This window comes from Gymnoscopelus microlampas, assembly GCF_963454915.1.
Source record: "Gymnoscopelus microlampas genome assembly, chromosome: 9".
Classification (NCBI taxonomy): domain Eukaryota; kingdom Metazoa; phylum Chordata; class Actinopteri; order Myctophiformes; family Myctophidae; genus Gymnoscopelus; species Gymnoscopelus microlampas.
The window spans coordinates 35,385,713-35,399,268 of NC_139946.1; the positions used below are offsets into that span (position 1 = coordinate 35,385,713).

The window sequence follows — 13,556 nt, forward strand, 5'->3', positions numbered from 1 at the left end:
ATTGAGAGGAGTTGACAACAGTAGCGTTTGATTGGATGAGCGCAGTATGAGGCCATGCCGAGAGAGAGAGTTTCAGCTCTCCATACCTAATCATGAGATACCCAATACTCTGGCTGGTGAGGATAAACATGGTGCGCTTGTTTGAATGACAGATTACTTTTTTTCATAGATTACAATTTAGACGTTTAGCAGACCCTCTTACCCAAAGTGACATACGACATACACAGTATAAGATCAGAGGTAAGCGGCATGAACCCTAGTGAATCAACAACAGGGTAAAGCCGTCAAGTACATAGAGTTTAAAGAAAACTAAGGCTATAAAGGAACTAGGATAGCAGGTACAGTAGACATCAACTACTATCTGTCTGAATAACAAACTTGCCATTTGCACACAAGCAAACAGCATCTATCAAAATGCTATATACAGTATAGCATGTATAGCAGTATACAAGTAAGCAATCTGGATACCATAACTAATCTAAATGGGCAAGTACTGATACAAAGAAATAAAGGGATGAGGTGGAGTGTGATTTTTAACCTTTTTAAATTCATTGAATTAAGTTACATAGACCCAATTGACAATTTCTTTTTATATTTCACTGCTTGTACCTGTATGAGTAGTGACAAATTAACCCTCTTGATTCTAGATTCTACAAGCAGCATTTGTCAATGGACTTGCGTGCAAGCAGAGGATCTGGCTCTCTATTAAGTGGTAATGCAGACCACTGCGAGTTTTCTCCACAACAACAAGGCTTCATTTATACGCCGTACGACGGTGAAAGTAGCCGGTCTACAAGCTCACAACTCGCTGCGTTTGCGATGCTATTTTCGGCACTTAACACCATCGTCCGACGAAGTATAAATCAGGCTTAAAACGGTATTGTCTCATTGCAAATCTCTTTGACTGTCATCTTAATGTCTGTGGCAGGGGGAGGTGTAGACAAGACGAGGGTGGCAGGAGAAAGAACAAATGTAATGAGGTCGGTAATGATAGCGATTTCCTAGAATATGCTTGCGTTATGTGTGAGCATACTGTGTGTTAAAGTGTGTGAGCGTTCAAGAGACAAAGGGAGGGATATACATTTCTGTGTGTGTGCGTACTTGCATGTGTTTACGGTTATGATCGCATTATGTAGAGTATAAGACCATTTAATAGCCAAATACCGAGTTCTCTGGTACAAAATAAAAGATTACAGAATGAGGCCGTGCCATGGCAGGAGAACTGAGAAACCGGGGATGTGGTGGGGGTTTGGGGGGGCAGGGGGGGGGGGGGGGGGGGTGGTGCTGGCATTTTCTGGGTTTATGGTCAAAGACTATTTTCTCTCCCTAATCAAATGCAGGCGTACACATGCAGCGCAGACACATGTGGTCTTTACATGGCAACATTCTACAGTGTATTTATGCAATCCGACACCTTGACAAATACATCGCAGGAGACATAGAGCCAACATCAAAAAAAGTCCATATCCCTCTCATTTGTTTTGGCTGAGATTTCAGATGCGGGGGTTCTTTGGATCTTGAGGTTAACGTGCACACCTAGAGCATCCATGCATCTGAACTGAGTGACATGGGATGAGACTGTTAGTTAGACCAAGGTGAAGTCAGGATAGACGGTTAAAAACTGACAAATGGGCTTAACCCTTTAAGACCGGGAACGTATCTGTGTGTCATTTTAAGATTTGAAAATGTGTGCAAATCTTTGAATACAAATGTTTTTAACTCAAATCTTTGCTTCTGGGGATTCTACAAATGTCTTCTAAATCCTTTTTAAAACAAAATTACGTTGCTATAATCAGTGGTTCTCAAACTTTTTCATGTCAAGGACCCCCAAAATTATATGTATTTGGCCACGGACCCCCATCTCAAAATATGTTGTTCCAAGGACCCCCCAGAAGCAAAGATTTGAGTTAAAAATGTGCACAAATTTTCACAATTTAAAAAGAAATAGCAGATCTACAAGCTCGTAGCACGGCGCTCGGTGCCGCGCTATGAGCTTGTAGATCTGCTATTTTTGAATAGCCAAAGAAATCTAAAAATGACACAGATTCTTTCCCGGTCTAAATGGGTTAACTGGAAGAAACTGCTAAAACACGCCTACAGAGAGTCGCAGACGAAGAGAGATCAAAAGCAAAGACTATTTGATCTTAGGTCATGAAGGATGTTTTAAAATAAAAAGAAATAGCAGAGCAAGAGAGGAGAAAGGGAGAGAGAGAGAGAGAGAGACTGACTACAAAGACATCTCCTTACACCTTGAGCTGCCACAGCTCATTATTTCCATTGCCGTTTTTTATTGCCCTTTCCTTTTAAAGATTTAACAACATGAGATCTTGACTCCTTCAAAAAGCGGTTGCCATGGAAATTGTTCTTAACCGAGTCACTCAACTGTAAAAAGAAAAAGAAAAAAGAAAGAAAGAAAAAAAATAACGTAAAAAATGGAGATGGATTCCATGGTTCAAATTGGAAGCAGTGTTGAGTGTGTGTGTGTGTGCGTGCCATCACAGTTGAGCTGGTAACTACCACAAATGTAGAAAATAGCTGGTCTACAAGCTCACAGTGAGCTTGTAGATCGTCTATTTTCACTGTTTGTCGTACAACAAAGTATATAGGATTTAAGTCTATCAAAAAGATCATTCATTGAAATTTGTTCATGTCGAGTGAACGTGCGTACGTACGTGCGTGCGTGCGTGCATGCGTGTGTGCGTGCGTGCGTGCGTGCACAGCGGCAGTGGCTCAGGGGGTAGAGTGGCCGGGAGAGTGGCCGGGAGAGTGGCCAGTAGAGCGACCGCAAGGTTTCCAGTTCAATCCTGGGCTCCCCCAGAGCTAGTGTCGAAGTGTCCTTGAGCAAGACGCTGAACCCCTAATTGCTCCCGATGAGCAGGTTGGTGCCTTGCATGTTTTCCTCCGCCATCGGTGTGTGAATGTGTGAATGTAATGCACAATCGCTGTAAAGCGCTTTGGATAAAAGCACTATATAAATGCACCATTTACCATTTACACGCGTGTGCGTGCGTGTCTCTCACCTGAGTTGAGGTCTCTTCCGGGGTTGAAGGCTCGGCTGTTGACCGTCGGGGACAGCCTGTCACAGCAGATGGTCTTGGAGACGTTGGTGTTGAAGTTGCCATCAAAACTGAAAAGTGACACACAACAACAGAGTGACAGTTGAGTTGACACACTATAAACAAGCCATTGTTGTGGCACACTTCTATATTTTGTGTCTGCTTTGTTGCACAGACGTAATCCTTGGTTGAACTGTCCGAGCTGAAGGAAACCCTATTAACCCTTTAGCCCTGCTAGTGGCGGGGCTCTAAGGATGGCTGTGTCAGTTAGTGGGTCCGTCTGTCTGTCCAGTGTCCACCACTTGACACCCAAAAGAAATATGTGGTTATTATTATGCACTATGTATTTACTTTTTTCAAAGAAAGATTTTTGTGTCATTGCTGCTTTATTTCTATAGGCTGGCGACAGTGAGAGAGACAGGAAAGGCAGACAGAGAGCAGTGCATTGACACAGTCCGCAGCAAACAGTCCGGCTGGCTGGGAATCAAACTAGAAGGCCTTTTGCGCCCATGTGATAGGTGCCCTAACCATTCAGCTAGCAGCTCACCCCCAAACTAAATATCTTGAAAACTATTAGATTGCCATGTCATACTCTAGTGCAGAATCAGATTGTCATCTGGATTATGCTTTCTTGCAAGAATGAATGAATAAATGAATATTTCTTGATGTCCTGGCTGTATGGAGGCCATTAGGCCTTTTACTAGTGCCGTGCAATATATCGTATCTATTGTGATATGAGACTAGAAAGTGTTGTCTTTTCCTGCTTTTAAAGGCTGCATTACAATAAACCAGTGATACTCAAATAGCGGACTCAGGTTCGGATCCGGACCCAACTAAAGCGATCTCAGGACTCTGGGCAAATTATAGCAAATTGAAAAAATAATTGTATTATCCGCAAGATGCCATTGTGACGCAACAAGTCGTAATTCTCTCTTGTCTCTCTCTACTGCACACAGCCCTCTGAATGTCTGACTATTCCACTGTCTGTGATTTGGGAAGGTCCCCTCCACAATCTGAGGGGGACACACCTGGTCAACGTAGCCTAATCAAATCTCACGGGAATAAATGACAGAGAACCTGTGTGTTTAACAGCTGAACACAACAGTGACATCAGTGACATACATTGTAGTTCTATAAATACAGTATACATTTGTAGATCTTATGTGCCTTATGACTGGCCTTATTAACCTTTGTCTTATTGACAATTGTCAATTTGTATTTGTGTACCCCTTCAGTAAAGTTACCCAACTATTCTAGATGTTCTATTATTTGCCTTTACTCACTTATATGCCTATATGTTATCATATAGGCATTACTGATGATTATTTATCAACTCATGTTTTTTGATAGCACCGATAGTCATCACAATATTATGGATATCAAGGTATTTGGTCAAACATATATCGTGATATTACATTTTCTACATATCACCCAACCCTACCTTCTACTGACTGTAATCAGTGGACAGCAGCATGGATCAAGTTAGGAGATAAATACAAGAAAGTTGATCTTTCTGGTGAAGTAGAAATGCCATTCTCACAAGGGCTTTAACCACTTAAACCTTATATACAACATTGTATGTAAAATAGTGAAAATAGACAATCCACAAGCTCAACGCTTTGTGTTGCAACGCATTGTGAGCTAGGAGATCTGCTATTTTTGCCAAATACTTACCTGATTTCCGCCAAACGTTTGCCTATTTTCACCTATTATGACATGCCCAAATAGGGTTCATGTGGTTAAACATTAAACCACCTCTTCACACAGATTAGTAGACAACTAGCCTGTGTAATAATCATGCCGTCGAAGATTGACAAGTTAAGTGTAAATACACGACAAGTAGGGGTGTGCCGATACACTAATTTCACGAAACGATACGATACGATATTTGGCTCACAACTTCGATACGATTTCGATACGATACGATACGCACTTTTTTTATTATGAAAATATATGGAGGAGAAAAAAAGAAAATGCAAACAAATAATTCTGTTTTTGCATTATTCAGACATGCAAACTTGTAGCTTTTCAGCTACAATAGCCGTTTTGAATCCAAATAGTATGACACCTGACCCAAAAAAAAAACATGTTGTCACTCTTTTCACTTCGGGGCCGTCTGCATGCCTGATTATTATGATTGTAAAAAAAGAAAAAAAAAAATTTTTTTTTTTTCAAAAACGATATTATTTTTTCCCAAAACGATACATATCGTCGCGAAAACGTATCGCGATATATCGCGGGACGATATATCGGCACACCCCTAACGACAAGACATTAGGGGAAAAATAAGAGGTAGTCTAATCGGAAACGGTTAACCAAATGTGTCCGTCATCGTCGATATACAACACAGCGTAATGTGGTTTACTGCAGGCATTTTACAGTATATGTAAGTGGCAACACAGCTTGTGGTTCCTCGAAACATGTTCTCAAGAAAAAGTGGTGCTGAAACAACACATGCTCCGTGTTGCACATGAGCGCAGTTGGGTCAAAATTTGCATACGCTGCTCTCAACAGACCAATGACGTCACATCAACATATAATGAGCCATTTTGATGACTTCAGTTTTGAGGGACGAAATCATTATTGCAACGCCTCTTATGTGCATGGCATGCCCGTGCTAATAGCACAGCATGTGGTGAATGAATTGGCCCAGGGAGGGGGGTTGTCAGGGAGGGGAACAGCCCCTCACCGCACTGCACCAAGCCTGGGTGCTTTGATCCCCAACACTCCCACCAACCCTTCCTTTAAAACCACACACACATACACACTCGCATATAGTTAACCCATTAAGACCCGGAACGCATCTGTGTCACTTTTTGATTTGAGCTAAAAAGCATTATTTTACACTTTGGGCTATTCAAAAATAGCAGATATACAAGCTCATAGCGCGGCACCGAGTGCCGCGCTACGAGCTTGTATATCTGCTATTTTTGAAAAATCGTGAAAATGAGTGCAAATCTTTTAATACGTATTGCTTTAAAGCAAACATTTTTAACTCAAATCTTTGCTTCTGGGGGTCCCTGGAACAAAATAGTTTGAGATGGGGGTCCGCGGCCAAATACATATCATTTTGGGGGTCCTTGAGATGAAAAAGTGTGAGCAGCATTGATATAGAAACATACGTTTTTTTCAGAAAACTGTTGGGATTTAGAAGACATTTTGTAGAATCGGCTTCAGGTCTTAATGGGTTAATACATACACATGCAATGTGCTCAAGTATGTATGTATACAAATACGCAAATGCATGCACACACATTGTGCTCGCATGCACTTGCATCTCCACCTATACATCACTCACAAACACAGCAGCGCGGTGCTCAATCACGCCTCTCTTTCTCCCTCCTTGCAGAGCGAACACTGGCCGGGTTTGACTGACATGTACTCTGATGTTCAGGCGCCTTTAGAACTTCACACATTTAGAGTCCCATTAGGCCAAAGTCATTACTATTCTCCTTCAACCAAACCCCACTTTGCATAGCAGGGCCAGACAGGACGCTCAGCAAAATGTGTGCCAGATAAAAAATACATTTGCAAGCGCTTTGAATTCCACATCAAAAAACCATATGAGAATGAGAGCACAGAAATGAGAGAGAGAGAGAGAGAGAGAGACACAGAGAGGAGAGGTAGAAGGATGATGAGGAAAGAGTTGGGGTTCAGCATCGATTCTGATCTGCCATGTAAATGAGGGTTTAAAAAAACATTCAAGACAAGCATGCTGTGTGTGTGCGCGTGCACACACACACACACACACACACACACACACACACACACACACACAAATAAGATGTAATGAATATGAAACAAATAATTGAAAGGAGGAAAAGAAAATCATACTTTTGTACCCCTGCCGCATTAAACTTTAAATAATGCTGCCATCAAATATGCATATTAATAATGTATCATACTTTAGGTATGCATGATTTATTACAATATATCCCAATGGAGGGTACAGCTCTCCTTACATTAATTGGAAAGATAATCCTTACAGCAATTCAAAGGAGATAGCATCAGCATTGTGCCCTATAGAATCAGCATTTAGCGGTTTTGTCTGTGTTATGATAGTAAATCTTTAACAAAGGACCAGGTAGTGCAGATATTACATTCATCGTAAATCACCAAAAGGCACAACAAGTCTCCCTTTTACTTTGATGCAAGAAATGCCTACAATGACTTTGTACTATGGAGCTCTCAGTATAACTGACAGACACCTCTAAATAAGGCTGCAAGTATCATGTTTAACACCCGATATCCAACTTCTGCTTATATAAGCCATTATATTAAGTCACACTACATGGCAGAGGACTGGAATATCAACAGTGGAAGTGATCCTAAGCCATTCAAAACGCCCTGTGAGTACAATTACCTTGGAGAGGCATGCTGCTGCGTTCCACTATAATGTCAACAGTAATACCCCTTCAAGTCTTCTAAATCCCTCGGCGAGTACTGTAGTAGCAGCAAAGTGAGCAAACTGACTAGCTGCAAAGCTGAGAAAGAGAGAAACCTTTGTCCGAAGTGAGATTGTTTTTATGCCTCCACCGGCAACAGCTGTGGCCGAAGGCATTATGTTTTTGGGTTGTCTGTCCGTCCAACGGCATGTCCGTCTGTCCATCTCATTCTTGTCAACGAAATATCTCAGGAATGCCTAGGCGGGGGAATTTCTTCCCATTTTGTACAAACGTCCACTTAAGACTCAAGGATGAGCTGATTAGATTTCCGTGTTCAAAGGTCAGGGTCACAGTGACCTGCACAAAAACTAATTTCACCCACTGTTTTACACCTGTGAATGTGACATTAATGTTGATTCTGATAGCGAAGTCCATACTATTCTCATGCGGTATCTCAGTAACACCTGGAGGGAATTTCATTACATTCGGCACAAATGTCCACTTGGACTCTGAATATTGGAACTGAATAGAATGTGGTGGTCAAAGTCACTAGCTGAAGGTCATTGTAACCTCACAAAATACTTACATTTTCAAAATACACTACATATTATACATTTTCTTCAAAGTCTTCACAAGAAAAAGTGAGTCTGGACAGACATGGATACAAACTGCGGCTGGTTGGACGAGGTATACAATTGCAATGTGGAATTTCTAGCCTATTCCTTTTTGATCAACCAGACAGAAATGTTAGATTACAGTGTGTGATGTTTTGATACTGTTGATGAGGATCGAAATAAACAATCTAATCTAGTTAATTTTGTGTTCCATTGCACCAATAGTGAGTAAATAAAATCTCTATTTATTTTGATTTGGAGAAAGGAATAGTCGATATGGACTTTGAAAGAATACTTTTCTTTTTGGCCAGAAAAAGACAACAAGGTATTTTGTACCTGTAATTCTGTGAATTTTGCCATGTAATTTCCGCCAATTCATTTGAGTTCCCTTCCTCTCTGCAGGTAGGAAAGCGCAGCAGCATGATAACAGTGTGATGGAGATGCAGCGGGAAGGAGAATTGCAGACGGGGGTGAAAGGAGGTGGTGAAATGAAACGAAAGCTGAAGTTTTTGGCAACAAGTTTTTGCAAGCAAAGCGTCACAAAACCGCTGCCTAGGGAACATGGCCTCAGACGGTAACTAGCTGAAAATCTGTCTCCTTTCTGATGTCTCCTGGCCGCCATGCTGCCTGTTCCCTCCTTTCATCCGCCCTCTGCTCCACACGCTGCCCTGCCATTCATTAGTATTAGCCACCAGAGAGACTGCAGGAGGCTCAGTGGGGATTTGGTTAGGGCTGTCAGGGTAGGGAGGAAGACAAGGAGACAGCGAGAGACAGGAAGATAAGAACAGAAGAGAAACGGAGCTGGGGAGGGAAGAGTAAGTAAGATGGGGAAAAAAAACAAGTAATGCCCGATTGCTGGCCACATTCGTACAGTTGGTGTCAGTGTGCCGGAAATAGCCAACCTATAAGCTCACAAGGTGTCGCAGATGTGATGCGTTGTCAGCATATAGATCCGTTATTTCTGGCATGCGACACCGCCGTACGCCGAAGAATAAATCAGGCTTAACCCTTTAAGACCGGGAACGCATCTGTGTCATTTTAAGATTTATTTGGCTATTTAAAATAGCAGATAATTATACAAGCTCATAGTGCGGCACCTTATATTAAATCACGAAAATGTGTCCAAATATTAGATTTTTTGTTTTTTTAAGCGGACATTTGTAACTCAAATCTTTGCTTCTGGAGGTCCCTGTAACTAAATATTTTACACATTTTTGCTTAAAACAAATCCAATATTTGCACAATTTTTCATGATTTTTCAAAAATAGCAGATCTACAAGCTCATAGTGCGGCACTTGGTGCCGCGCTATGAGCTTGTATATCTGCTGTTTTTCAATAGCCAAAGAAATCTTAAAATGACACACATGATGCGTTCCCAGTCTTAACGGGTTAATGGTGAAAGGGATAGAGGCAGAAAGTGAGCGATGGGGCCTGCATGATTTATAAAGAGGGAGTGATATCAGCTCAGTGTTTACAGCTGTTAAGGTCACTTCGACATACTCAGAGGTTTCAGAATATGTGCTTTCTCTTTGCCCTTGCTCTCGCTTTCATCTCTCATGGGCAAACAAACACTGATATCATTAGCTAGGTAGCTGACTAAGCAAGAGAACCAGCTACATCCACAAGACTTAACTTGAGGCCAGCTGAAAGGCACTGTATGCTTAATTAACGTAAACCAAAACACATGTGGCACCTTGTTACCACAACAGACAGTGCACGTGTAATAATGATCCCTTTTCATCTCAGGAGTGATAGGAGAGATTGCGTTGTTTCGTTCTGGGATCCCCTTGCATGAAAATATCTTGATACTTTGGCTTGTGGTGCTAGCTTCTCTGGTTTCTCTGGAGCTGTTGTCATGTTCTGTAAGTGAGCAGTAAAATCACTGCATCTGACGCAAGCATATACATTTTATAGGAGCTTTTATCAGACAAATTACAGAATCAACACAGTTATCCCCAGTCCCCACACAAATGCCTAAACACTGAATAAGGCATAGTAGTCTAGACAAACGTGATTCCTTGGCAGCAATCGCATTCGAGTTGGATTAGCAGTACTGTTCTATTCAAAATCACTGCAATGGAACAAAAACTGTGTGCATGCCCTTCTCACAATTACAAAATTCCACACTTTTTCCAAACTTCCCCCCCCCCAAGACTATACTTTTTGGAGTTTTCTAAGAAAACTATATTGATCATCGCCAGTGCCGGTGATCTCAAAGCACTGGCAGTGAGACTTGCATGTTTTCTGCCCTTCAGACGTCTGACCAACAATGCCTCTCCCATGCTGGCAATGTCAATTTCTCTAGTGAATATTTTGCATAATTATTTGGTGTGTAACTTGCGGTCAGGAGAGATCCAGTTGTATTTTTGGAGTGTTCAAGCCATAAGCACGAAACTACTGTGCTATCCTTAGTAGGGTTGTTGCAGACACTGGAACAATTTAACCATTGCATAACTTCACTACATGCAATAATTGTACCGTGCAACCGTTTTCTTGAAATAGAAATGTTGCTCAGATTGAAAGGCAGCACACAGGCAGTTATAACAACGAACAGTAGAATGGACACTCTTTTTATATATTTTTTATATATGTTCTTCTATGAGCAAAACTGAGAACATTTTTTTCAAGACTTTCACTATAATTTCCATACTTTTCCAGGTCTGAAAACAGTAATTCATAATTTGATACTTTTCTAGGCTTTCCAGACCTGCGCAAGCACGCTGAATAATAAGCATTTTAGTAGGCTGGGCCACTGTTCGTTCACTCTGGCTTATTTGTCTTGCCTGGGGAGTGGGGACTGATAGATTATTTTCTTCTCAGCCTAGTGGCCATCTCTACTCCCACTCCCAGAGAGCTGGGCTGTCTGGACAGCTCCCAAGTACATGTCTATCTCTTTTTACAACTGGATATCAATTGATCTTCTGAAATAGCAACCTGAAGATGTCATGTCATCCTAAAAATATGAACCTAAAAAAAAGAGCCCATAAACACATGGATACACACATAGTAGACTCATTTACACACATATAAACGCCCCAACTATCACTGACACTGACACACACATACACACGTCACACAGACACACGTGTGTGCTATTTTCAGGTACAGTCTGACTGGTGATTAAAGCATACCAGCGCACTCGCGAGTACTGCCCTCAGTGGCCTCCTGGCTAACTGATAGCCTTCTAGCGTGGCGGCTAGCTGACATGGATACTGTGTGAACCATCTGATGGCTGACCTGACTCAGACCCCCAGGAGCAGCTGATGACTAAGCCCAGCAAAGGACATGGTGACCTGGACAGGAGGAGGGCCCTAGTCGGAGCTTTAAACGGGAGCCATCCACACAAAACTTGAAAACATGCACACAAAAAGTATCTGAACCCTGAACTGCCATCTACTATTGTACACAATACACTTTTACAAAAAAATATATAAATAAAACAAAAATTCAATACAATAAATAATACATCTGATTGTTGCGACTCCTTGATATGGCAAATGCAAGAATTAACAGCAGTCAATAGTATTGTCAATGCTTGCACATTGACACCCATGTGCAAGCATAGGCAACCTAAATCTAACACACCCATTATTAATCTGATTAGCTGCAGCTGCGTTGCTTACATCACAGTGTATTATTTATAAGGTCGGCCTGCCATCTTTATACCTAACTGCAGTTTGTAAATGTTACAGGAAAGCAAACTACAAAATCATCGTAGGGTTTTATTCCCCTTTAACTCATTTAGACCGGGAAACCCTTTGTGTAATTATTTTTTTGTAATTTTTGAATAAAATATTAATTCATATTTGTTTTTCAGAAAATTTAGGATTTAGAAGGCGTTTTTAGAATGGGCCTCATGTCTAAATGGGTTAAGAGGAGTTTTTACTGTGATGCTTCAAAACTATGACTATTACTTTTATACTGTACTAAATAAATAAATCAAGGGAACAGGGCAAAATGCGTATTCTACACATACACACACAAGGAAAAGAGAGAGAAAAATGTGAAGGAGTGATGGAGTTAGAAAGAAATGGTGAGCAGGATAGAAATCACTATGTGCCCTTTTTTTCCCCCAGAGGATGAAGCTTTGATGTTCAAAGCTCTATCTATTTCAGCTTCACACACACACACACACACACACACACACACACACACACACACACACACACACACACACACACACACACACACACACACACACACACACACACACACACACACACACCCCGCCCATCAGGTCTTATATAATCTTTTCCTCAGTCATTTTTTATCCTCCATACAGTGTGTTGTAAGAACATCATCGTAGAAGCCAATAAAAAGCCTAACTGCTCTCATTAAGTGGCTGTAGAATACGGTGTTGAGAAGGTTCAACTCTGTTCCTGCAAATCCCAAACTATATATCAGTCAGGGTCCATGCATATGTACATTCTGCGCATGAATGACCCCTATTTAATGTGCGTGTCTTTAGCTGTGCCTATGACGTACAGTACATGTAAGTAAATGTGTTTGGGGATATGTTTGGAAGTGTGCGTGTGAGTGTGTGCGCGCGTGTGTGTGTGCGCGCGCGCGCGAGCAGTGGTGTAAAGAGTGTGTGCACTTTGGCAACCGTAAATAATGTGTGTTACATGCATGATTCCATGCCGGAGGCGTTTGTAAGTTACAGGTGGCCAGTGGCCCTGCGCCAGCAAGCCTCTCTCAGTAGGACTCAAGGGACGAGAGCTGACCTTGCAGCCCATGATGAAGTCTCCGCGGTAAGGACTTCACAGAGACAGATAGCAGGTAACATCAAAAACGCATGGACAGAGGAGATAAAGGGGCAGAGGGACGAGAATGACAGAGAGGGAGAGAGAGAGTGAGAAAGAGACAGAGAAGACAGCTGCTGCTGTGGAGATTAGGGTTGAAAGCAGCTCTCTCTCTCTTTTTCTCTCTCCTTCTCTCTCTCTCTCTCTCCCTCTCCCTCTATCTCTCCGAGGCCTTCTTTGAACTGTGTTCTTGCCTGCTGAAATGGGAGATTGAGTGAAGGCTGGAAGTACACATGTGCTGGCAGTTTCTAAACTCCCACCACATGTGGTACTTCCAGCCCTAGATCCAAATGTGAGATAATGTGCAGCCTCATCCTTTGACACCGTCTGATGAAACCGTTTGTTATGTTGGGGGCCCATAAATGTCTTAGATACACTGAGAAAACACCTAAATACATACGTAAATACCTTCCTTCTATAATATACACACCATAGCTGCTAGATCGGAATTTGTGATCAAAGTGGGATAGTGCAGAGACCAAGACGCCGAGGAACAAAACATACTTGGACAACGTGGATTTCGGTTCCATTACAGGAGACGCCATCTTTCTTCATGCGTTCGGCCCCATCTTTAACAATTTAACAGGCTGTAACTCAATGTGGGTTTATTACCTCCACAGGGATATATGAACATACGTCGAGTATGCACAACCAGTCTGTGCATTTGCAGTGCACAAGATAGGCGCTGTCATTTGAGGT

General features: G+C 41.8%; 1 protein-coding gene across 1 annotated transcript in view; it reads right to left on the reverse strand.

The window, feature by feature from the left end:
- Positions 1 to 13,556, reverse strand: part of cachd1 (cache domain containing 1) — a 100,647-nt gene that overhangs the window by 45,117 nt on the left and 41,974 nt on the right. Inside the window, exon 4 of the mRNA XM_084067251.1 lies at positions 3,021 to 3,127. Coding sequence (XP_083923377.1) covers positions 3,021 to 3,127 — 107 coding nt within the window. The remainder of the gene's footprint in view (positions 1 to 3,020; positions 3,128 to 13,556) is intronic.